Below are 26,579 nucleotides of genomic sequence, written 5' to 3'. Positions count from 1 at the left end.
TCTCATCTTGCTGCTGGTTGGCTGGAAGAAGAGACCGACCACCACGGGGCTACAAGGTCCTTTCAGGGAGCTGTAGAGAGTAAGTAGGTCACCCCTGAGCATCCTCTTCTCCAGGCTAAACACCCCCAGCTCCATCAGCTGCTCCTTGTAAGAATTGTTTCCTTGACTCAGTTTCATTGTTTCCTGACCAGGTTCATTGCCCTACACTGGGCTCGCTGCAGCATCTCCATGTCCTTTCTGAATTGGGGGGTCCAGAACTTGACACAGCAGGTGGGGTGCTGCTTCATCAATGCCAAGTATGGGGGAAGAATCACCTCCCCTGGTGCCCTTCCCCTGTGCTCCTGCTGGCCACACCGTTCCTGATACAGGCCAGGATGCCACAGGCCTCCTTGGTCACCTCTGCACATGCTGGCTCATGTCCAGCTGCCAGTGACCACCACCCCCAGGTCCTTTTGCTGGATCCCGTTTCTAGCCACTCATCCCCCATCTTCTATCACTGAATGGGGCTGTTCTGGCCAAAGTGTAGAACCCCCCACTTGGCCTTGTCGAACCTCAGACTATTGGTCTTGGCGCATCAATCCAGTCTCTCTCAGATCCTTCTGTAGCATTCCCACCCACCAAGGTATCAGGCCAGAATTTCCTAACGGTATATTCGAGGCACCTCAGGCCAAGCCGACAGCAAGAGTCCGCAGGAGGGCACATCCTGCCTCTCTGCCCATGGCTGAACTTTTCCTCCCCCAGCTCTAGGGACAGCCGGGTGTCACCGCTCTACGGTGGCGGCAGCGCGGGGCAGGAGGACCCGGCGGCGCCTCACGGCCGGCGGGGCGGGGCCTCAGTTCTCCGCCGCTTCCGAAAGCCCGTCCATCCGCCCGCCTCCACAGCGCGGGGCCAATGGCCGCTTGAGGCGGCACGGCGGCGGCCAATTGGCGGTGGTCTCGCGAGCCCGGCAAAATGGCGGTGCCGTCGGTAGCGGGACCGGTGCGGTGCCGCCGTAGCGGCCGCCATGCCCAGTAGCCGGCGGAGGGGGCTGTCCCTCGGGCCCGCCGCCCTGAGGAGGCGCAGCGGGGGCGAGGAGCAGCTGACGCGGCGGCGGGCGGAGCTCCCCGCGGAGGAGGGGCCGGTGGAACGTGGTGCGAGCCGAGGCCTGCCCGCCGGGGAGGCGGCGGTGTGCTCGCCCCGCGCTGCAGGTACGGCGGGAGCGGCCCCTGGGGGCCCCGGCCCTGCCCACCGTCTCTCGCAATCCGCGGGGGAGGCGCGGCTGAGCCGTGAGGAGGGGTTGGTGCGGTCTAAATCTCAGCTCGCCCGGCTCGCGTGCCCTGGGAAGGGGCTGTTACTGTCAAGGGCAGGCTGAGCCAGTGTGCCCCGGGGGCCAGGCAAGCCTTAACGTGTACGTACCTGGTGTACGTTAAGAAGAGCATTGCCAGCAGGGCAAGGCAGGTGTGCCTGCTCCTCTGTTCAGCCCTGGTGAGGCCACATTTGGAATACTGTGACCAGTTCTGAGCTCCTCAGGACAAGAGACATGGAGTTCCTGGAACAGGTCCATCAGAGAGCTACAAAGTTGGTTAGTGGTTTGGAGAATGTCTTTTATGAGGAAAAGCTGAGGGAGTTGGATCTGTTTAGCCTTGCAAAGAGAAAACAGGGCACATCATCAATCTGTGTAAATATCTAAAGGCAGGGTGCAAAGAGGATGGACCAGGCTATTCTCAGTGGTGCTGAGCACTAGCATAAGAAACAGGCAGAAAATGATGCACAAGAAGTTCCACCTAAATATAAGGAAGATCTGTACTATATGGTGACCGTGCACTGGAACGGGTTGCCCAGAGAGAGTGTGGATATTCCAGAACTACCTGGTCCCAGGTAGTGTGGAGAGATATTCCAGAACTACCTGGTCACAATCCTGTGGTGTGTGCTCTGGGATGACCCTGTTTGAGGGGGAGGTTGGACAAGGTGACCCACTGTGGTGCCTTCCACCCTGACGTATTCTGTGATTCCCACAGCAAATACTGAGAACTAACTGAGGAGAGGATAAAACCTTTATGGCCATGCTAGGCACTTCAGGGTAAAACATCCTCTAAGATGTTCCTCCCATAGTAATAGCATCTTCTAAATTATTTCTGTAGGCTTTCACATCTACAGCATCATTTCTAAAGGGTAGGGGTGACTAGCTGAGTTTCACTTAGGGTGTTTAGTTCACTTATTGATCAAAGGCAGTTGCAAGCAGGTTTTGTATACCTACATTCCTGCTTTTAATAGTCCTAGCTGGAAGGGCCCAGGGGAGGAAATATAGACAAATGTAGGTTATGACCCAGAATAGTTTGGATGCCCATTAAAATAGTAGTTCAGCTCAGAGTTTGGGTGAAAGACACAAAGCAAGCAAGAATACAAAATATTCTCTTATAGAGGTATACATAATTTTTCTCTTAACATAAGATTAAGTCAATGTAAGAACTGACAACCTTACAATCGGATCTTGGGTGGAAAGGTGTCAGTATCATGTAATTTTCTCTTATCTCTGTGGAGATATGATTGGCAAAGCTAAGAGTCCTGTATTTCATGTCTAGTTTTGTACAGTATTCCTGTTGTGAGTAAAGGAATCCTGGTGAGTGTGAACTTGATTGTTATTCTTGATGTTCCTAATGCATCTTCTTTTGCCTTGACCTGTTCTGTGTTTTAAGTGATTTTTGCCTCTTATTTGTTGTTTTCTAATAAAGATCCTCTTTCTTTTTACACAGAACCATGTTTACATAAAACACCAAAGAGATCATTGAGTAGAAAATCCCGAATACCTACTTTCAGCTCTCCTATTAATGACACTGAGACACAGCAAGAAATCTTTTGGGATTCTCATTCACCAGTTGCACACAGATTAGGTAATACTAAAATCCAGACTTCAGGGCATCTGTTTGAGGCATGCAGTGGGAGTGTAGCAAAAGTTATAAACGATTTATTGGAAAAAGGTTATTTTCTCTTATAATGATTGTTTGATTTTACTTTCATTAAAAACCCATAAATTCTTCAATACAGCACTGAATCAAGCTCCCATGTCTATAGGTTTATTTGAATTATTTGAGATGTACTGCACTTCATAAACTGGATAGATTATTCAAAATTTCAAGAAGTTTGTTTGTTTTCATAGGCAATGGAAAAAGCAAGCAGACTACCAGTAGATGCGCGGTAGAAATTTCGGAAATTGTTAATCGTATTGCTCCTCAGGTAATCGTAACTTTCTAAAACAATGCTGTGCATGTGCACTAATCAAAAGAGAGTAGTGTTTCAGCCTTAGCCTTGTTTTAGTTACAGTAGTGTCATGGTAAGAGTTGGGCATGTAGAAAACTAGTTTATAGAACGGGATTGAATTAAAATAGTAAGCATAGCATTTACTGATTGTTGTGTGAGTCACAGATGCTGTAGAAAAGGGCACATGAAGAGACTTGCAGCAGCTCTATTTTGGAAAGCTTTACTTTCAGAATGCAAATTGCTGCCCTTGGTCTTAAGAATACTGTTTATTTACCCTTAATTACTCATCTGTTAAAAGGTAAGAGTTTTTTCAAATACTAGATTGACTTGGCAGTTGTTTTTAAGCATTTTGAAGAGTCTTGATTGACTGCTGATTTACAATGCTGATTTTTGATGACCAAGATGAGAGATATTTTGCAGTAATATAAACATAGTAACCTTGCTTCAATACTATAAATAATTTTCCTCTTTACCCCAGTATCTCTTGCCCTTTCCCTCTTGCCATGAACCTGATGTCCACAGCCCAGAAAGTCAAAACCAAAGTTCTGTTGCATTTTAAGTACAAGAAGAAAACATTTAATTCCTAAAATAGATCTGTAGTATTTAGCTTGCAAAACATGCCTGCTTTTTTGACAGGGCTGTTTAAAATATCTTTACTGTTTAGCGTATTTGTGATAAATTTTACTAAAAGAATTGGAAAGTCATTGATAAGGAGTGCCACTGCATGCCTTTTAAATAATTACAGTTCTGCCATAAATGTAATCTGCTGCTTATATTCTTTTTTAAACAAAAATAAATTTTAAAAAATGTTAAATTTACTAAGAATAAGATAACCTATTTAAAACTACCCTAGTTAGTATAGTTCAAATTACTTTTGCTGGCTTACACACAGTAATTTCCTACATCCCATTGCTCTGCCCCTCTAAACAATTCATCACAGTATTGTATCTCCTTCATTTCAGAATTCAAATTCAAGCCTGAACTTTGAAGCTCTGAAACAATTTCATTTAGTTTCTAAATGTCACTTAATTCTGTTTAAAGGCTCTTTTTGTAAATTAGTTGTAGTGGAAGAAGTCAGATTTTTCTCTGTAAGCATACAGAATGTAATTTATTTTAAGGTCTCTAATTTGTTTGTGCTGCTGGCCTCAGCGAGCTCCTTAGTAGTATACTAAAGTAAACTAGATGACTGCTTGTAACATGAATGTGTGTAAACCTGAATTAGACTACTAGACTTGCATGCCAAAAGTATAATTCAGTTATTTTAATTGAAGTTCTGCTTTAAATTGATATACTTAAAGTGATGCAACTATCAGTGGACAATGTTGCAGTAATCTCACTTAACTTGTTTTTGCTCTTATCTGTGCTTTTCAACAGGCTTTATCCAGTTTATTTAGTTAAGCAACTTTTAACTCATGTAAGATGTGTGTCTAATCCAGTCTTTATCTGAAATAAATTTCTAAATAAATTAATAATCTAATTTCTAATTTCCTGAATAAATCTAATTATTCAGGATGAAAAAGCAGGCTGTAATGAAGACTCCCTTTTAGGAACATGGATTGGTGAGGATGCTATCCCCTGTACACCTATAGTAGTAAAAGGGCGAGCTAGGACAAAGTTAAGTTGTACAAGGTAAGTTACAGTTTTTTCTTGCTCATCATAGCTGGACTTTCATGAAAAGATTATGTGGTCTTCTATGTATAGTGAACCATATAATTGTACATTAGCATATAGAATGCTTTTAACTGTGGGCTTGTTATGTCTTCTTGCAGGGGGTGTATATTGACTGCATATTGGAAGCAGTGGGATTTAGTCATACCTTTGTAGTTGTTAAACTATAGAATGAGCAGCTCATAGGGTCATGTAACTGAACTTGGCCAAACTTTCTCAGTAGCTCTGACTTTATTTTCTGTATTTTCTTTTTAATCCAGAGATCTTAAAATAAAAAATCCTGAAGAGGAACTCATGAAATTGGCTAAGGAGTTTGATAAAAATCTAGTAGAGTTAGATGCTGTTCAGGAACAGGAGAAGCTTGGTCACAACTTCATCCAGAGCACCTCAGAGTCTTCAAGTAATTCTAAAGATGAAATAAATACGAAGAACCAGAAATCACTCCTTGGTGAAGGATCTGAAGCAGATCCTACTGCGTCCCTGAAACCAGTTGGACAGGGCATTGGCATCCCTGTGGCAGAGCCCTGTCAGTCCAGCAGTCAAAAGTCTGTAGACCTTGAGGCTGAAGTAGCCCTTCATGCTCTTTTTGACTCTTCTACCCAGAAGTGCAGCGGACAGTTGAGCCAAGGACTGTCAGATATTTCTTTAAATAATAGTTTTCATAAAATTAAAAGTACGTTGGAGGAGGAGAATCTTCCTGAGAAAGTTGAAGAGACACAGCATGGTAATTCCGAGGCATATCAAAAAGATACTCTGTTTGCAGTAGGAAGCATGGACCAGACTGTACCAAAAGCTGATACTGACACCCTGACCAAAAAAAATCCTCCTTCTTTGAAGACACAATTGGTAGCCTCTGCTAAGCTTGCTGGAGTAGTTAATGATGACTTTGATGACTGGGATACAGATCTTTTGGCAGACGACTCTTTTGTGATGCAAATAACCCAAAATCCTGAATTGCTAAGTACTGAAGAACCACCACAAATTCCTGCAAATCCATTTGTGCATGATTTCAGTGATGCTAGCAGAGTAAAGCAAAGAAGTAGTGGCAATTCAGTAACGCTTTTGGGGACTATGAGCAAATCTAACTGTTTGCAGTATTCACCTTTGAAACATTCTAGTAAAAACTCACAACATGTAAAATCATGGTCTTTACAAAAGCCATGTAAGACAGAAAACGCCAAGACAGAGACCAAGGCCTTGCATGGTAAATGTGATGTTAAACCAGATAAAACTAAATCTGTTTGGAAGAGTACCCAAAACAGTGATTTGAACCATATTCCTGTTTCAGTGCAATCTGAAATGGAGACTGGAAACGAATCTACTAAGCCTAAAAGCGATGCTCTTCTTCTTTTTCCTTCAAGATTTAATCCTCACAGACAATCAGCAGGAAAACCTGGGAATAACACTCATACTATTTCCTGTCAGTCATCCAGTGTTTCTACCAAGATGAAACCTAATGGTCTAGCCAAAGTGGTTAACCAAGGTAATACAGGTCACTCAAATCAAGTTGAAATACCAAAAAAATGTCCTCTGTCATTTGATGACTGGAATGAACCGAAATTCTCTGATGAGATACTAGGTATGTTTTGTGGATCTGATAGTCTTTGGGATGCAAACTGTGAGGATGATGAATTGTTATATCAGGTGTGTGATGATATAGAAAAGCAAACTCAAAGCCAGGATGTTAAACAAGGAAATGAAAAAAATAAAACTATTCAAGGAGGTAGTATTAATTCCAGATCAAATGCTGATAACAGTTTCCCAGCATCTAAACAAGGACTACCCAATCTCCTCTTGGTGCAAAAAACGAATGCAAAACAAGAGGCTCTCTCACTAAATGATGCCTGTAGGAATTCATCAAAGACAGTGCATGGGCTGGCCACAACAGGTCATGTCATGAACTGTAAGAACATCTCAAATCCTCTGACTGCGATCTCGGGTCCTTCTGTGGAGTGTAAATACACACTCCCTAAAAACTGTAATCAAGATACTTCTGAAGATACTGCAAAGACTGTTTCAGGGAAATGGTACAGGTCAAATTCTGTGCCAGCAGGAGAGACAGGTTCTGAAGTAAGTCCTGTTAATGCAGTAGATATTTTTAGTAGAAAAGCACTCGACAGCTCACATTTCTTGTATAATGCGGGAAAGATTCCAAGTAGCACCTCTGGAAACAAAACTTCACTTGTGCCTTCAAAGTTTAAGTTCCAAAAGATTAACAATTCTCAGGGTGGTCATCATGTAGGGTCTGAAAGTTCAGGGAATCATTCTGGCATTGGAATTACTCTGCAGGATTTGGAAGGAAGCAAGAATCAGGTGAATGTCACTTTGCACCGCAAGCTTGACAATAAGAAATCACCTTTCAAGAGGCATCTTTCAGAGTCATTTGCACAGACTACATCAGGTATTTGTCTTTATTGTATCACTGTTAGACCGTTTGTTCCCTTTCTGTAGTCAGAATGTCAGAGAAATTCATACTGTACTGCAGCTTAAAACAGGCTTCAGTATTCATCTATTCAGTTGAGGTGCTACCAGATGTTCTAAGGAGAATCTGGACTTCATTTTCTCAAAAATTAAATTGTCTTGATGCATATCTTGAATTCCTGTCCTTCAGGACACCTGTTTCCCTTCCACTTCTCTAAATACCTCACACCCTCTCTCCATAGACACTCAGGTTCCCTAGGATCAATTATAGGCTGATGCAGCCCTCAGCATACCATTTTCTTAAACCATTACTTAAAAATACTGGTATTTTGATGCATAGTAAAACCCTAGTTAATGATGGGACAGGGGAAGAAGACACCAGGTGATACGGAATGCCAGTTTCTTTATACTACTGTACACCTGGAATTTGGAACCTCAAATCACTTGATACTTTTCAGAGCTCAGCCTCTGTTGTTTGCTCTGTGGCTGAAATTGCCAGTGAAATATTGTTGTGTTATCAGTCTAAATACTAAGATGCCCTTTCATCCAGAAGAGAGGTCAGTCACTTCTTTATTCCCAAGAGACCATCAGTAATAGTCCATGCTCAGTGTTACTTACTGGGGAAATGGAGAACCAGTCAAGTACCAGTCAGTCTTATTTTTACTTGATCTCACAGCTTGGCAAAGTTTTAATCAATATTTATTCTGATAAAACATGCCTTTAAAAGTGTCCTGTATTAACCTCCATTATAAAGAAGCAGTGTTGCAAAAGCAACAAAACAATCAATTATTGAAGAATGAATATTTTATGTTTCTTCCCCAGCAGAGAAGCATATAAATGGAAAGTAGCAATTTTGGATTATGAGGGGAAAAAAGCAGAGAGATAACTAGTTATTCTGTGGAATGTTCTAGAGAGAAAGGGAATGAATGAAGATAGCATAGATTTTCTGTACAGATAAACCATAGCTTGCTTCATCTTAAATTTTAAGGGAAAGGGCGTTAACAAAAAAATTGATATTAAATGGTCCTTTTGAAAATTGCTATTTAATTTTTCATGGACACTTTTGTGAGCAAATATACTCTTTGTTCTATTTATTCACTTCGAATACTTATTAAAAATACATTAATTGGAAATTGGTGTATAAAAAATGGTAAAATTATTGATATGTTCAAGGAGTGTTCCTGTTTGTTCCAGTGAGGTCAGGATTTTATAGTATGGGAATTTATAGTTCTGTAACACACCATATAAAATGCTATGCTTAGCTATCATGTTCTTGTCTCCTTTGCCAATTTTTATTGCTACTTTTGACCTTTTTTCAATCTATCTTGTTTTATTTGTGTGACACCGGTACTGTATCTGACCCCTGTATCTATAATATCTCCATGTTCATATCTCTGCCTAACTCACTAAATTGTAGAGCCCTTTTCACTCTGATAGCCTTAATTTTCTTAACCCATCACCATCTCCTATGTTGACTCTGATGTCATAAGGTTCACTTGAAGGGCACCCAAGTAAAGTTTCCTTGAAGCAAATGTGTGCATCCCAGTGTTTTCATTGGGAGGTAGTAATCAGTAGCACTACAAAGGTCATGCATCTTTCCCCCTTCCTGCCTAGGGGACAGGATAGATGAGCCTTTTTTAACTTGGGTGCCCAGTGTATCAGAATAGTGTCCTCCTGCCATAGATCTTCAAACACTGGAAATGGCTAAGTTAAAATACTTATTGAACAAACCTGAAGCTCCTAATACATGTTTTTTTTTATTTACAGTGTCTGTGGTAGAACAAAAAAATAGAAAATGTTCTCAAGAGGAGATTGAAAGAAAAAAACAAGAAGCTCTTGCACGAAGAAAGTCCAGAACACAGGCATTCTTTAAAGATGCTTGAACTTGGAGTGTATTTTGTCTGTGGAGTAAGCTTTTGGTAGGGAAATACTGTAATGCTGGAAGACACTTTTTGAACTCTGTTCACAGCTATTGATGGCATGTATTTTCTGGTTTTGAATATAAAAAGATCTGGAACTGAACTATAATACTCTGGAAGTACTTAGTTTTAATTAAAAGCAATCAGTTATAAATGTGTAGTCCCAAACTCCATTCAGCTAGATGAAAATTCTGTTGAGGTCACATGTTGAAATTATATTGTCTGAAAATCATGAAAATATTGGTTTACTCACATAATGAAAGTGTCAAAAACAGACTGGATGTGTTTTGGCTGTATTACAGCAAGTATTCTAATCTATAACAAGACTCTCAAGTACACACAGACTAAGAAATACTAATGTTTGCTCTCAGGTAGAAGAAAGTTTTAAAATGTTGAGTTAAATAAACTACAATCTAAGAAACATACAACATCAAAAAAATGATGGAAATGAACAGACTTTGGAAAATGTGCTCAGTTTGTCTCTTACTAGGAGTAAGAACTGTACATAGAGAAGGAAGAATTTATTACAGAAGTTTCATTATGTGAAAAAGTGTCCTGCAGAGGACATGTTATATTCTTTTAAATTCCTTTCAGGAAGAACTTATAAATACCTTAAGGAAATTAGACCACCTTTTTCTAAAGTCACATCACCAACCTAATTAAAAAAGGTAGCCTATGCCATTTTACCAAATCATGAGCAATACATAATACATCAGGTGAAATCTCAACTATGCCTCATTTTAGCCATCTTGGTTGTACATATTTTCAAACAAAGGCTAAATTAACAAAGGTTAAATTATAAGAATGCTGTGTCATGTCAGCTTAAGGGTGTGATAGAATTTTTCATCTGATAGATGATGTAGGGCTCAGACTGCGAAAACTGCTTCTGGGTAAGCTGCAAGATATTTTTCAACTGAGAAATATTTATATGTAAACATGTGACACTATGAAAAGTGACTGTAATTTTTCTTTGTAAATAAGTAACTAGGAAATGTTCCTCCAAAGGTTGGGGGACGCTTTTGGTTTCTGTAGTATGCCGTTTTTGTAACTCTTGAAAATGTAAGTATTGTATATTTGTAAGTCATCATTAAACTTTTTTTCACATTTTTCTAGTCTGTTTTTGAAAATACTCTACTACAGAAACTGGTAAAAGGGAGTGAAATGGGGATTCCATATGGGCTTTACCTGAAGCCCTCACTTGGTAATTTCCCTAATTACTCGATACCTCAGTTTTCTACCCATAGTGGTGACAAAGTGCTTCCTTTGATCCATTTAAGCTAACAGTCCTTGATGGACAAACTGTTTCAACATACAACCAGCTGCAGTGCAGTCCTGAAGTATTTACCTGGGGTCTTTTTGCTTGTATTAACCACTGTGGGATCAGTGTCAGTTGATTAAGGTCACCAAAGCCCGTGCAGGTGCCCAGTAAGCATTATAGTCTGTGGCTGCAGCTCCCTCCCCTGCTACTGTTGAGCAATATATGATAAGTTGGATTCATTTACTGATCTGACTGAAAATTAACCCAGAAAAAACATTTTTCAGCTTTTCAAAGAAGTTCATCATAATACCCTCCACAGCTAACATACCAAGAAATAGAAAGATTTTGTTGTATCATCAAGCCTCTGCTGGCAGTTTTGTGTTTAAAAGATTTGCATGTTCATATGCCAAATAAACGCCAAAATATGTAAACCCCAAACAGCAGCTATTGGAGAAATTTGATTTATCCAGACAATATAATTTGCTCTGTGTATCTGAGGTATGCTTTTCTTAGTTTAGACTCTCCTAGAACACCACAATCAGGTAACAGGCCAGATGTCAAGCAAAAGGCAATGAGAAAAGGCTACTACCATCAGTATTAAATATGAGAGTTACAAAAGTGGCTTTTAAGGTACTGATGCACGAGAATGTTAAATTGAGAAAGATAAAAGAGAGGCTTTTGCTACAACAGTGTTCAGCTTAACCATCATTCCCTTCCCAGTATGTTTCCCCAGATACAATTCTGTAAAGAAACCAGGGTAAATTTTGTTTTCAGGAATAATTTTGTTAATTACAATTTGAGAAGATGAAAGGAAGGAGCTGTACATGTTGAGTGTTTTTTTTAGGAAGGTTTCATTCTGTGATGTGAAAGGACTGACTTTTAATCAGGCTTGAAATGGGGGTAAATAAAGGATAAATAATACAGGCTAACCACATTATAGTTCCCCAAGCTCTGCATGGAAATGACACAGCCTGAACACTGTGTGTTGTTGAGCAAACTCAGAAAGTTTAAAACCAGCTAACTGCTGATTTTCTCAGCATCCACAATAGAAAGGTCCTGGAGCTGCCCACCTAAAATGCCACCACTGCTCTGTCCTTGAATATACTGGCCAAAATATACTGGCTCACCCTTTATCATGAGTGTCAGTGCTGTAAAATAAGAGTTCCGTGTATGACAAGGGGAATGCTCTTTCCATGGAGCGTGTGGAAAGAACCCCTTGCAAACTTTCCAATGCAGTGAGACTCCAAAAACTCCATTTTTACCAATTGTCACTTCTTACCCATTCAAGTACTTCCTATGTGGTGCTTATTTAAACCATATTTAAAGAATCTGCTGGTCAGTGTGACACATACCAATTTTGATAGTGAGGTAAATGCAATTTATTGCCCTCTGCTTTTAAACTAATCATGATGGAGAGACTTTGTTATTTATTTGTTATTTATTTTACTTTTAATAAGTGCCTATTTTTTGATGGTGAGACAAACTGCCATGGTTTTTTGGTCATGGCCTGACTATCCCCAAATGCCCTGCTATACCATCTCTCAGTTAACAAACTGAATAGAATTACTTCTTTTTGTCACTTGACTTGCTTTGTCCCCTCACCACTGAGAAAGAACGTTGAGCAGCAGGCTCATGACCCCACGGATTTTACAGGTTGTGCTCAGCATCCTTTGTGCTTCCTGGTGAGTTCTGGTGGCCCACTAGTATGCCTCAATCATGGAGTCTTTTGACTGATTGTGGTAGACAATAGATCTTCATTAGGAAAGTATCTACATAATTTTAATTAATACATATGTACACTTAAGAAGTTTAGTATTTCAATAGTTGGCATTTCATTATGAAGCCACATCTTCCTCCAGGCAAAAAAGTCCTATACAAATAGTAAAAACAATCTTAAATCCATTCTAAATTAAATTATGACTGTTTTCTTAAAAACCCATCTTCTCATTCAGAGCATACCAATTTTTTATGTCAGTAGAATTATAAGTGAGCTAAAATGTAATGTAAATGGAATTCCTGTATGTCACCATATCTAAGTATAATTTTTATTCCACAGATATTGATGGATTTCACAATGAGTGATGTTGCTTGCTAAAATCCAAGCATTATCTTTCTCAAGTAAAACCTGTAGTGGATTTTTTCGTTTCTTTTAGGAAAGGCAGATACAATCAGGAAGAGGATCCATTCACCATTATTCTCCATATCTGTATCTAAAATTCTACTCAGACATACATTCACACCTTTCCTCTTCATGCTAGGAAGGGATCACATTTAAAGCATTTGAGAAATTTGGTAATACTGGGGTTTTATTGTGTTAGTTGTATCAGATTTTCAGAGAGGCCAGCATCCAGCAGCTCTTCAAATTTTGGCCTATAAGGCACAATTAATCTTGCGGCTGCAGTTCAGGAACAGCAATGTAATCTTATACTATGTGTACCACTTATTACATCTAGACCTTTATACCCAGAGGAATAACATAGATGAATTCATTGATTTTATCTTCTTAAGCCTAAAAAGAGCTACAATTTTTCAGTAAAGAATAGCTGGAAGCAGAAGATAGTGACCTAAATAGTAGAATTCCTAAGATAAAATAGAAGAATATGAACACAAATGCTTCATTGTTTGAGAGCTGTATTGTCTGCAACACACTCCAGTGAATCCAGTGTTTGTGGAAGAGGCCAAGGCAGATATAATCTGTGGAGCTAAAAATGACAGCCTGAGTAAGTAGCCATCAGAGAGGAAGCTGGGAAGACTCTGGCAATTGTGCTGTAAATCATAACTGCAGTATTTGTTCACAGCTCTGGTTTCGACATGTACTGGTGGTTTTGCCAGAAAAGTCCTGCCTCCTAAAACATTTAAGGATATCTAATGTACTGTTCTTATGGAACTAAATATAAATTTCAGTGACAGTTGTCTGGGTATAATGTCAGTATGGAGCTGGCAGACCATTAAGGGCCTGATCCTGCTCTTGCAGTGAATTCCTTAAAGCAGTGGAGGTAAGGGGGTGACTCAGTTGAATAAAGAATCAAGCCCATGCATTTCACTATTACAGGTAGTTCTTGTCTTTAGCACTAGCATTTATCAAAAATATTATTGATTTTCAAAGTTTCAAAGTTTTTTGGGGAAAAGGTTGCATTTCCACATAACTTCTAAAGACCACAATTAACAGCTTTCACCTCAAACAATGTGGTTAAAAGAGGTGAAGACTAAAGGATTTATAGATTTATATTTAAATGAAGGTTGTCTGCTCTTTGCAGCTTGTACTCCCTAAAGGAAAAACTTAACTTAAGTTTTAACCCTGGGAAATTAGGATCTGTGTAGACATGGAAATTAAGTTTTGCATACACTGCCACACTCCATGGACAGAAGAGATCCAAATAAATATCATATTCTAACTGATCGTGGCAAGTTAGGTTTGAGGTGTTGTACTTTCTTTTGGCTGAGCAGGGGGGATTGCTTACATGCCTCAAGCTGAGCGTACATCAGGCAAGTTTTGTAGCTCTAGGGCCAAGTATCAAAGGATATTTAAGCACCTTAGGAAGTTACTCATGGGGAGTCACATTGGTGGTTCAGAGGGGTATGATAAAGAGCCCAATGAACAGTTGGTTTTGAGTATCCCAGTAGATATTCACTATACCTACTTAGCTGCACCTTTGGGTGTTAGAGGCCTTCAGAAATCTGAAGCGTGACAGCAAAAAAAATGGACATAATGAGGGACAGAAAAATGTGTTCTCCAAGCCACGAGTAAGCGTTCAGAAACAGTAAATGAAGTGTTAACTCTTCTGTCATGGTTTCACCCCAGCCAGCAGCCAGGGCCCAGACAGCCACTCCCTCACTGCCCCACCAGCAGGGTTAGGGAGAGAATCACAAAGGTAAAAGCTGGAAAACTCCTGGGTTGAGATAAAGACGGTTTAATAGGGAAAGCAAAGCAAAACAAGGAATTAATTCACTACTTCCCATGGGTAGGCAGGTGTTCAGCATCCCCAGGAGAGCAGGCTCCCATTCCGCCTAACAGTGACTTATAAAGACAAATGCTATCACTGCAAATGCTCCACCACTTCCTCCTTCTCCCCCCAGCTTTATATACTGAGCATTATGTCAATATTGTCTGGAATATCCCTTTGGTCAGTTGTGGTTACCTGTCTCCTCATGCACCCCCAACTTCCTTGCCAGCATGGCAGTACAAGAAGCAGAAAAGGCCTTGGCTCTGGGTAAGCCCTTCTCAGCATAAACAAAAACATTTCTGTATTACCAGCCATGTGTTTAGCATAAATCCAAAACTCAGCCTCACATCCGCCACTGTGAAGAAAATTAACAAAGAAAATTTGTGCCAGCCAAAATCAGCACAACTTCCTTCACCAATAATGACTTGCAAAGGATCATTCTTAGAAAAAGTTCTCTCTCATGTTCTATATCAAAATCCTGAAATATGCTTAGAAATTCAGAAATTTGAATTCCTGACTTTTTGGTTGCTTCTTTTAGGCTATACTGTACCTGGATAGGGACATTAGGGATAGATGTTTTTGTAAACTCTAATGCTGCAAAAGAAGACAACATTAACTGGAATACCTACTTCTTTATTGAACGATTTTACTCTATTTTCCACCTTGCTGAAATTGTAGCATGCTCACTTGTCCTGTGACTTCAATGTACACCACATATCAGAAGTGACAGTCAAATCAACAAAGACCTCAATATCCAACATACAGTGTCAAAAGCTTTCAAGATTTTCTCCTTTTTTGGAATGCCAGATTGCCAACCAATAGTAAAGAAAACTGTGCCTGTTTATGGGCTGGGAGTGGAGTCTCACAGACCTATTTTTGGTACAATTCTTTTTCTAGGCCAACCTCTTAGAGAAGCCTGCTATCCATATATCATATGGACATTTTTGAAACTCCTCGGGGCTCTTTTCTTCTCTTTCCCTTTTGTAACTGTAATGCCAAAATGTCTGATGTGATGTGCTGTGTAGTTCTAACTAGGAATCTTGTCCTATTAAAGCTTCCACAACAACCAGACTCCTGCTCCTTTGTGGGAGACTGGAGCAATCTACTATTTCAAGTTTACATTTATTTTTAGTTAGATCTCTACCTCAGATATTTTCTTCTTTGTAAGTCATGCACTCCTAACATTTTGGGATCCCAAGTTTTATGTGCTAAAACTGTGCAGTCTGTAATCTCTGGGTATGGAGTGGAGGAGCAGTTGGACTGCTTCTAAAGGATGTGTGTGGAGTCAGAACAACAAGTTCATATATGATCGATAGAAATCTGCAGACCTGAAATTTTTTAAAGGCTCCTCATCACAGATGAAAAATTTGTAGAAATCAAAGCAAACTTTGAATACACTCCACCACAGTGTCAAATCTTGATAGTGTAACACATTAAAAAGGGTCTGACCAAATGGCAGTTCTGTAATAGATAACCAGAGAGATATAAAGAAAACTTGGAGGGCAGCCTGTGGAAAGACTTATGGAGGTGAATGGAAAGAAATTTGACAATGGTTTAAGATAATGTCGATCCGTGTAGTCCAGATAAAGACAGACCCTTTTTCATGTTCTTGAAAAGTCCGAGGCACCAATAAATCTACATAAAACATCTGTTAGGTATAAAACTGTCAAACAAGTATACATTTGGGAAATGAAAATATTCAGACATTCATGAAAGGGAGAGAGATATTCTTGGAAGACATATATTGGTCATCTCAGTAATTTGCCTGTGTTCCAGAAAAAACACAAGTAGTTTTGTGAGCACTGAAAGCAATTGAGCCTGATTTCCTACAGACTAATTAATGGAGTTTCTAAAAGATGTAAGTTCAAATTGAACCTTTTCTGGTTGAGTCCCATATTATGAGAATCTACCATGGATTCTCTAGCAACAATGATTGCCTCCACGAGTTCTTTGGCAGATTCAAGGATTTTTTGAGACTTTCTCCTCCCTCATCTCACTCAGTTTCATCAAACTTCTGAAAAATACTATTATTTTTTAGACTCTAAAGAGCTGACATTTTTCTCACCCAGTCTACTCAGTGGAATTTCTCTGTCCTTTCCATTTCATGGTAGTGTTGTGCCCATGATGGCCTGACCACATATGAGAAATGGTTGCTTCTAACCTTCAGATCTGATTTTTTGTTATTCACAGGAAGTATTTCAATTAATTAATATTTAATTTGGTGCTAGAAATGACAGAAGATAGGAGAGGGCCTGGGACTTTCATTCCTTTCATTCTCACCCTGAGAAGTCCTCTGTATGACTGTTTTCTCCATGTTGTTGTCAGTCAACAGCCATACTGCTGATAGAAGCCAGGATACTTGATAGTAACAGCTGAAAGCAGAAGTCCTGCTCTGTTTTATATATGTGTACATATTTTTATTAATTTTCTATACAAGAATATCAGCTAAAATCAAGAAGTAAATTATTTTAAAATGAAGGTAGTTTCAATATTTACTGCAACTTAATGACAACATTGGACAAGAATTTATTACACTGAGCCAGTGTACTATATACATTGTAGGGAGGTACCATGGGACTTATTTTAAAGAGTAATTTAAAGTTTATGTTTTAGACTGGTCCTCAACAGGATCTTAAAATATCTCCACTAAGAGAGCACATTCTTCAAAATTGATTACAATAGTAGCTACAGTACTAATGGAGACTTACTGTAATTTTTTGTGTTATGGTATAAATGACTTGCAAGAACAGTCTTGAGAAGTTTTGCTCTAATTTAGTATCATAAGCGAAAAAATTCTACAGAAATATTTTTTCAGGGGACCTACTTTTCCCCTTTATTGCTACCTAGAAATATGTGCTTTATATCCCTATATTCACACACAACATCAGGAGAACATTGAAATGTCATGTGCGCTGCAGAACCAGCTTGCCCAAGAAGTGGACAGCTGATAAGGATACACAAGACTGAGCTTTTTCCTTCTTCCTGCTCACTGCTGACTTTGTGCATATTGATCTCAGGGAGGTTTACAAACTAATGGTTTCCCTGTTCACTGTTACCTTGGTTTTCTGCTGGTACCACTCACAGTGTTACAGGGAGAGGAATGTGTTCTGAATGTCTGTGTTTCAGGGCCTTGCTGTGAAAATGCCACCTGACCTTTGCAGCATAGCTGCATCCCACCACAGGGACATGTGAATTACCTGTGTGAATACACAGAAAGTAGCTAGCCAGACAACTAAATTCTCATTTACACTGACCTTTTTTTACTGCAAAGAGTAGTAACTGCTGCTGCCTGTCAGTACTTCAGGCCTTGACTACCTTAGGCTGCTGTTTGACTGTTTAGCAAACTTAATTCAATAAAATGGCTGATGCCATTCCCTGACTGAGCAATTCCTAGAAGAAAATGTCAGTAAGTTAGCACAACACCCTGAAGTGAATGAGGAGCTAGGTGTGTTCTGGGATGAAGCTGCTTAAAACCACAGACACAAATGAAATAGGCTATGCCAAAACACAAGGGGATGTTTTTTACCACCTAATTATCCTGTGTGGCAACTTTTTAATGGACATAATTTGTAGGTCTTCACTTAGGTGATAATAGCTATATTTCATATTGCTGGGGCACTATTCCATTTTAACCTTATGCCAGGCATATGCTTGAGGATGCTTCTACTTTATAGACAGGCAGGCTGTCTCCTAACTGTTTCAAAGTAATCTAAAGCAAGATTTACAAGCACACAGTGCTGTTAACAGCTCCAGAGGAACTCTAACTAGCCATGAGTAAATAAGGTCCATAACCAAAAATGCTGAGCAGCACCTCAGCTGGTATAAATTGTCACAGCTCCTCCGTGGAGCCGGGGGCACTTTGCACAACCAGATTTGTGCACAGAAAGTCAACCTCTGATACATAAAATGTCCTTTTACTACAGAAACATGAAAATTTTTTTTTGAGCTCAGTGGTAAATTTGTGGTTTCTTACTCCAGCCCCACAGGTGTGCTTCACCTTTTGCTGGCCGAGATAGTTGTTTGCAATGGTCCACTTGGTAACAGAGATGCCTTTTTAAGTTCCTTTTTCTAAGGTGTATTCTAAATGCCTGGGAAAATTTACTTACAGCTGGACAACATCACAGAGATGCCTTTTTAAGTTCCTTTTTCTAAGGTATATTCTAAATGCCTGGGAAAATTTACTTGCAGCTGGACAACTCACACAGCACTTGGTAGCCCACACAGATTTTCAGTGTTCCTAGGCAAGCATAGTACTGCATGGCCAACCAGCACTATGCTGAAGGGGTCATGAGGCTTGATTAGCCCTGACTGGCTCAGAGGCCAGGCATTTGCAGTAATTACCTTCACAGAATCACTGAATATTGTGAGTTTAAAGGGACCCACAAGGATCATCACGTCCTACTCTTAAATGAATGGCCCATACAGGGATCAAACTCACAACCTTGGCATTATTAACACCATGCTCTGACCAACTGAGGTAATCCTGGGCACTAGAACTGAATCATGTAAATCATGTAAATGTATTCAAATCCATTTTGTGATGGAGAGGGCAGGCCTAGGCCTGACTGCTGAGGGACAGCCAGCTGGTCCTGCTGCTAGCACACAGACAGGTGTGGGAGAGGAGAAGACAAGATTTTGTGCCACAGGGACACAGTGAAGGGATGGTGGTCACTTTCCAAATTTCTAGACTGTGGAGAAGCATTGATCTCTGAGTCAGAGGTCAAAGCTGGCTCATAACTGAAGTATTCTCAAAAGAAAACCTTTCCTATCACTCTGTAAAGAAAAATGGTTCAGCATAATATATGGACTGCACAACAAGGAAGGTGGAATACAGAGGTCATGCAGTGGCTCAAAACATTTAATCTAATCTGATTTCCTGTACTGGAGGAGTTTTAACTATGACAAAGGTTGTGACGTGGATCTGGAGACTGAATTCTGGATTCTTCCATTCATTTTTCTGGAACTCACCACTTAAAACCTTCCGCTCTAGACTTTGTCCAAACTGTATCGTGGTCCTTACACAAAAAGAGAGTAATTTGCAGAACACAGAATATACTGGTCTGAAGTTCATAACATCAAGGGTAGCCCTGTATGAACTGGAAAATGACTCACTTGTCCACAAGTACATCTGGACTCTTGAGTCAAGGCCTACAGAGCTTCTAGTTCATGACTCTAAAGAATTAAATACTTTGCATCATACTACGTGGCATCATTCTCTTCCTGTGTCAGAGGGAATATTTCTGATATCTCACTTAATGGTCCACACACTGCAGTATTTTGTTACTTCTGTCATAGGGAGTTCAATTGTTGCACTCATCCGGCACTCCTTTTATGTTGCCAGGGGAAACTTTGCAGAATAAAATAAAAACCTATGCAAAAAAATCACCCTGCTCTGTAAAACCAAGATAACCTCATGCTAATTCCTACATGGCCTTAGTTTTAAAAACTCACCCAGTAAAAATTCTGTGTAGCAAGGCTTTCCAAGTCCCAGCAAGTAATTGGGTGTACCAAGAACTCCTGTCCTAAGTTTTAATGCAAAACTTTCAAAAGAGTAGCCAGTGTGTTTCAATGCTAGATAAGAGCAGTTGTAGAATTTGCAGCTTTCGGCTTTACTCTAGGCTTCAAGGAATTCCCCATTTGCTTTTTTTTATTTTTTTTTTACTACATGAGAAATGCAGTTATTTCATTTCTTAGCATGCTGACTATTCTGTGTTCTTAACAGCAATGTATTGTAGCACACTGAGGTAGTACTGAACATGTAGTTCATGCATGTCAAACATGAGTGCCAATCTGTGCTCTCTACCATCTCCAGGTGATGTTGGGAACAGTGACTTCACTGGGTCTGTACCTGGGCATGAGGGGACATTACAGTAACAGGCCTCTGGCCAGCATCACAGTTTTTGTCTTCCAGCGCATTAAAGCCTCTGCTTGACTGAAAGGCGCAGTTCAAAGCTGAGAGATGAGTTCTAATGAAAGATTTCAGGAAGCAAAAGAAAAAAATTGCTGAGGGATGACCAAAAAAAATGCTTCCAACTCTATGGAGCAAGCAACACAGAAGAAAACACAGAAAGGAAAAAGGGGACAGAGGAAGTCTGTAAAAGAAAAGAATGGGAGAAGCAGTCAGATAAATTGAGTGGAAGATAAATGGCAGTAGAACCTCAAGCAGTAGATTTCACAGAATTTTTAATGGCTTGCATTTCTTATAGCAGGCAGTAGAAAATCAAGGAAGATGATGGTTGGTGGAGACAAGGCAGAATTAGCAAGCAGTACTTTAGATGGAAGGAGAGGAAGTGGGGAGATCTTGCTGACATCATCCATCAATAACAGAGATTATCATAACATTTTTAGCTTGTGCTGATGAAAAAAATCATGATTGCCACTGCGATAGAGAAGACAATCAGTGGCAGAAGGGGCAGCAAGATAAGAGTAAAAGATGGTCTAGGAGACAACTGAGGAAACAGCAAGAGTAACAGGATTGATAAAGGAGATGTGGATCTGAAAATCAGCAAGAAGTGGTAAATAACCAACCTTAGGAAGTCAAGCCATTATGTGAGTTACAGCAGGATGCACAGAGGCAAATAACTGTTATGTGCAGAGGAGACATGCAGAGGAGAATAACTGTCAGAGAAAGGCAAGTTCCTCAAGGATTCTGACATGGACACCTCTGGGAGGCGATGGGGAGAGCAAGTGGCAAAGAGAGACAGAAAAAAAATAAAGGAGCTGTCAGTGAAGGTGCATATCCAAAGCAAACTGAAATGAGAGCAGATTACAGAAGCCAGGTGTTGGGAGGGAAGGATCAGTAAAGAAAAGGACAAAGATTCTCTTTAGATGAAGCCAAGTACAGAACCTGGAGAAGTGTAGATTCTCTTACCAGAGACTGAGAAGCTTCTTAGAAATGGCAAGAAACAACAGCTTCTGAGAAAATAGAGGCAGACACAAGGAAAACAGTGGGTTGTTAGAAAGATAGACTGAATTAAAGAATTTCATTTTTTCAAGAGCAAGAGCATCCGTGAAAGTAGAGTTGCTATGAAAACAGAGTGGTTAAAAATAAACAAGAACTGAAGAATCAAGAGATAACAGAAGACAGAGAACTTGCACTGTGCCTGGAGAGATATTATATCAAGTATAAAGAGAGGGAAGGGAACTGGAATTTGAGGAAGACAATGCAATACGAAGCTGGGGGCCTTACTTATTCACTTTCTCCTTTAAAAAAAAAAAGACTAGATCTGGCAGAAGGGGGACAAAGGTTAGCAGAAAATGACATTTTGTTAGTCATGAACAGACACAGAGGATTTGAATCTCCCATCTCAGTCTGAACATCTGTATGAGAGGCAGCTCAGTCTCTGGAAGAAGTCCTGACCCTATTAAAGTCAATGACAAAACTCCTGTTGCCTTCAACAGAGCCAAATTTTCACCTTGTGTCTGTGGCCATTCCATTGAGAATTCCAACATAAATGCCAATTAGTGCCAGTTTCAAAGATGATATCTGTGATACAGATATGTGCTCTACTGGAAGATGAGCTAAGATTATCAAACTGAGTTTGCATAGACCAGTAAAGCGTAAGTGTGATATTCACTAACAATTTACCGAGGCAAATAGATACACATACAGAGAAAAACCTGAGATCTTGCATATGTCAAAAGCATGCTAAAAATAACACCATCATTGATCTAAAGACAAATAAATAAAGAAAAAAAATAGTAACTCAACCTATGTGTGGCAGGGCTAAATTAATAAATCAGTAAGTTAAAAGGCATGCATAAAATAATGTTTAATTTAAAAAGGGGGGAGGGGAACCACTTTAAAGAGAAAATTATCTTATTTTTTTACTGAATTAATATAAAAAATAAATTACTTGAGGATAAGGCATGACTGTTGGGAGGCTTTCAGATGCTCAACTTACATGACAGCCACTATTAGCACATTTAAATTAATAGTTTAACACTAGTTGGAATATTAAACAGAATGTGTCATTTTCATTTGGCAAAATGTCCATCTGAGTATTATACTCAATAATGTGCTGATCTGAAACATTTGCAGGCTGGATACCACAGTACTCAAAACAGTTACTTTTTTAATGTGCGTATAGATGCTCTATATGTCTTTATCAAACCCCATGCAGTCACTGTACAATTTAATACACAATATCAATTCAATTTCCTGATAACAGTGAACACCTCCCCCTTTATAAGTCTTTGCAAAACACCAATTTTACAAGTGACTCTGTTGATTCATACCTGTGTCTTCCAACACTACTGTCCCATTTATGAGCGTAAATCTGGGCTAATCTAAACCACCCTCCTGGTTTGCATAAGTTTTATGTAGATCAGAAACTCTCCCAGAGTGGAGATTGCAAATCTCCACTCTGCTCTATTATTCTCATATAAACATTCAATCCACTCTGTTTAGACCAGTATAATAATTGCTTAAAATCAAGCAAGAGAAAACCACAATAAGACACAAACTACAGTAACATATTCTGGGTAGCAAGTAAGCCACTAAGAGATTCCTGCTTCAAGGCAGATCTGTACCTCCTTCTAAGCCAGGTTCTGAATAAATATATGATCCTATCAGGAAGCCATCACATTGCTAATCAAATGCACAGGTCCAGACACTGACATGGCCTCTGAGCAGCTGATGGTACACTCAGAGGAGACTGAGGCTGTTGCAGCAGAAGGGTTGGAAATCTAGCCTGATCGTGCACTGGCAAGTCTGCATGTGGAAGCTTGCACATTACTTGCTTACACTGCACTTAGCCCTAGGAAATACACTAATCTTTTCACGTTGTACACACCAAATTCAACAACAGCTTAGAAAGAGAGAAAGAAAGACATAGATCAGTTTTTAACTGTTCCCATTATGCGTGATAAAAATGAAAATTAGGATAGATAGTAAGGTGGAAACTCACTTCTCTTCTGCCACTATGTGGAATAAGACCTGCTCAGCATTTCAGTACTTTTAACGTGTGAGACCATGGGATGAACAATCCCAGTTGAAACAAGATGAGCAATCAGGCTTTTTCAACCTCTGTCACACTGCCAGATTGGCTCTGCTTTTGCTAGCATGCAGCTCTCTCCTGATTTCAACCACAGTCTTGTGCAAAGATCACAGGTAGAATACAACGGCCTGCTTTGATGTACCAGTGTCAAAGAGAAAGGGCATAACCCCAAAGTGCTGAACATGATCTGCCCTGGTACCTGAAGTCAGGTTCTGAATGGCCATCCCAACACTGGAGGAAGAAAACTGAGAAAATTAAGAGATTTTCATCCTATAGCTGCAGACTAGACAGGTTTTCCATATGGAGAAACTGACTTGTCCAATTCAGAAGAGAGGTAGGGGTGGGGGTTGCGGGTGTTGTGCTATGTGTGTATATGACAAGTGAGGAGAAGACAGGTTTAATTAATCTTAAACGCCTTAGCAATTCAAGAATTGTAGCTCTGGATCAGTTCCTCTACTAACATGATTAGCAAATATTGACTTTTGAGTACAATAATAACGTGTCATCTGAAACCCTTGATAAGTAACTTAAGTACTTCCTTAGTTTACATCTTATTAAATTAGATGAGGTATGGTTGAGACACACAACACAAAGCCATTAAAATGAGAAATCAGACCTAAGGATTTTAGCATTGATTGAGAAAAGTCAAAAGTTAGAATAAAGATGAAACTCTCTGGCCCATATTTTGATCTCGATTCTTTTCTGTGAGTATAGATTGCCTCACTCAAGGATTTACGCTGATGCTAGTGAGGTATTCAAAATTCGTTTCAGTATTTGCTAAAATGGATATGTTTTCTTTGGAGTTCTTTAGCATGGAGTGAAGTATTCTTTTTCCATTTTTGAATACTGTAATTGTCATAGTTATAACAAGTGTAAACATTTGCTTTTTGTGTCTTCTTGGCATGCAATCCATCACTTGATTATGTATGATGACCATATAATGTCAATTTTATGGAAGGTTAACTGGCAGAAGTTTTAAGCTTTTGAAGTTAATATAAGAGAAAAAAGAAAGGTGTCGCCCTTGTATGCCTGTGAATATAGTACATATAACATACTCAAATCTGTTTATAAGGTTTAGTTTAAAAATGTGTACAGCAGCTTAACCAAGAGGGGAGTTAAAAGATGTGATACTCCTCAGATGCAACCTGACAAATCTTACTTTATTGATTAGTCTTCAAAAGCAGTGGGGTGAGAGCTCTACACTTACAATAGACTTTGGAATGAGTAGTGGGGGGGAGAATAAAAGCTCCAAATGTCATCAAAGCAAATGGTCTGTGAATGTTGCTTCAAACTAGTCATTAGTTGCCAGAGTGTTTTGCCACAAAGCTTGTAAAGAGGTTTTCCTGGAGGGGAAGGTATGACAAAATGCATTTCTTGGCAAGATGACTTCTGCTTAAATATCAGGACACATTAATTCTTGCTTGATACATAAAATTAATTAGAGGATTAACATCTTTTATGAAATTTTGCCAGAGATTTTTTCCTTTTTACTGGGAATAGACCCCAGGCCTTTTCTGTACTCTAATGAAATTGCAAATTGACTTGTGTTCAAATGATGCTTGACTAAAACGAATAATTAAAAATGGATTGCTAACAATGAGATGGGTCAGCTGATCTTTTCAAGGATTAATTAGTTTCAAGAACCATCTTTCACATGTAACACGGCAAAAGCCAGTGCCAGACCACCTTTTTTTCATGCAGTAGCTCTTCTTGAAGTCAATGGACCCATTCTTCTCCCAATTATCCAAGGTTTTTTTCCAGATTCAATCTGTTTAGAGTGGGTTTTCCTCTACAACAATTCAGAGAGGAGTTATGCCTGAAGGAGTTGAGCTGTTACTCTATCTACAATTCAACGAACCCAACTCCTCTCTATTAGGATCTGATCCAAAACCAAGCTGAACTGATGGGAGTCTCCTGTTTGTCTTCATTAAGTTTTGCCTAAAGATGAACAGTGTAACATCAGTGTAAGAGCTCCATGACTGTGAAAAGAATAGTGTTTAAATTTTCCATAGGTGAACAAGTGGATAAATGACAAAAAGCAAAGACTAAAGGGAATAAGGAAGCCTGTGTGTGATTGTGTCCATGTTTTTCCACAAAATATGAATATGAAAATTCAGGTGCTAGGAAAAATTACTCAACATAAACTTTTCAGAACAGGGCAGGTATTTAGTTATCTGATTTTTTTCAGGAGTTTAAAGTGTTTAATTTTCAGAAGCATCTAAGTGTAGTTACTTTAGTTTCCATTTTAACATGTGCCTTGAAAAGTCCCATTGAATGCCCATCTGCTTCTCCACACCTCTTTGAAAGTCCTCATTAAAAACAGTGACTTGCACACTCTGGCAACTAACTCTGGTGGATGCAACACAAAGAAATATTTGGAGGTTAAGAGCAGAAAGCTGGAAAAACTGCTCTGCTACAGTGATTCTGTCCCATTTGGTAATTGAGTTAGTTCATTTAGAGCTGATGTGGATATTTGTGCACAGTGCTGCCCTATGCCATGTAGAAATTTTCTCAGGTACTCTGAAAACTTCACTTTACCTTCATGTAAAGTGAGATTTATAGAGGCATAAAAGTGCAAAGGGAGCTCATGATTAGATTCAAGGACCCAAATGGTAACTTGCTGCTGAAAATCTCTTTCACTGATTTTCCACTTTTAAAATATTAAATGTCTGAGTTACTTCCCTAGTGTGTGCAAATAAACATATTTCACTTTTTAAACTCCTTGATCACTTTGTGTGTTTGTAAAAGATCCCTTTCTGCACTGAGAATTTTTAAAAAGGAAATCTAACATTCAATGTCAGTGTTTTCTCAAAACACCTAAATCTCAAAACACTTATTTCTACTCACATTTTTCTGAGTTCCTGTCTCCGATGAATTTTTCAGATGTGTTTTATGTTGTGTTATGATGTTTCTAATTTGGGTGATGAAAGGTTAAAAGATATACCTGTATGAAATTACTCAGTGGCTCCTGTGAACTAACATCAGAGCTCATTGAGTATGATCACTCTGTCATTTGCTTTGGCTACAGCAAAGCTTTCAGATACAGTAGGACTAAGCTGGGATCCCCAGAGCCTACTATAGAATTTGAAGTGGGGTAAAAAGACATAGTTTCCTTGCCTAAGACCTGCTAGCC

At 39.4% G+C, this 26,579-nt stretch overlaps 1 protein-coding gene across 1 annotated transcript; it reads left to right on the top strand.

Moving 5' to 3' along the window:
• The first annotated feature begins 1,002 nt into the window (after positions 1-1,002).
• ETAA1 (ETAA1 activator of ATR kinase) lies at positions 1,003-10,352 on the top strand. Its single transcript, XM_066547807.1, has 6 exons — positions 1,003-1,187; positions 2,733-2,870; positions 3,137-3,213; positions 4,748-4,866; positions 5,166-7,306; positions 9,094-10,352. Exons 1-6 carry the CDS (start codon positions 1,004-1,006, stop codon positions 9,207-9,209), a joined length of 2,775 nt encoding a protein of 924 aa, XP_066403904.1. The 5' UTR covers position 1,003; the 3' UTR covers positions 9,210-10,352.
• Positions 10,353-26,579: the final 16,227 nt, after the last annotated feature.

This window comes from Molothrus aeneus, chromosome 3 (assembly GCF_037042795.1).
Source record: "Molothrus aeneus isolate 106 chromosome 3, BPBGC_Maene_1.0, whole genome shotgun sequence".
In the NCBI taxonomy this organism is placed as follows: domain Eukaryota; kingdom Metazoa; phylum Chordata; class Aves; order Passeriformes; family Icteridae; genus Molothrus; species Molothrus aeneus.
This window is presented reverse-complemented; position numbering and strand designations above follow the sequence as displayed.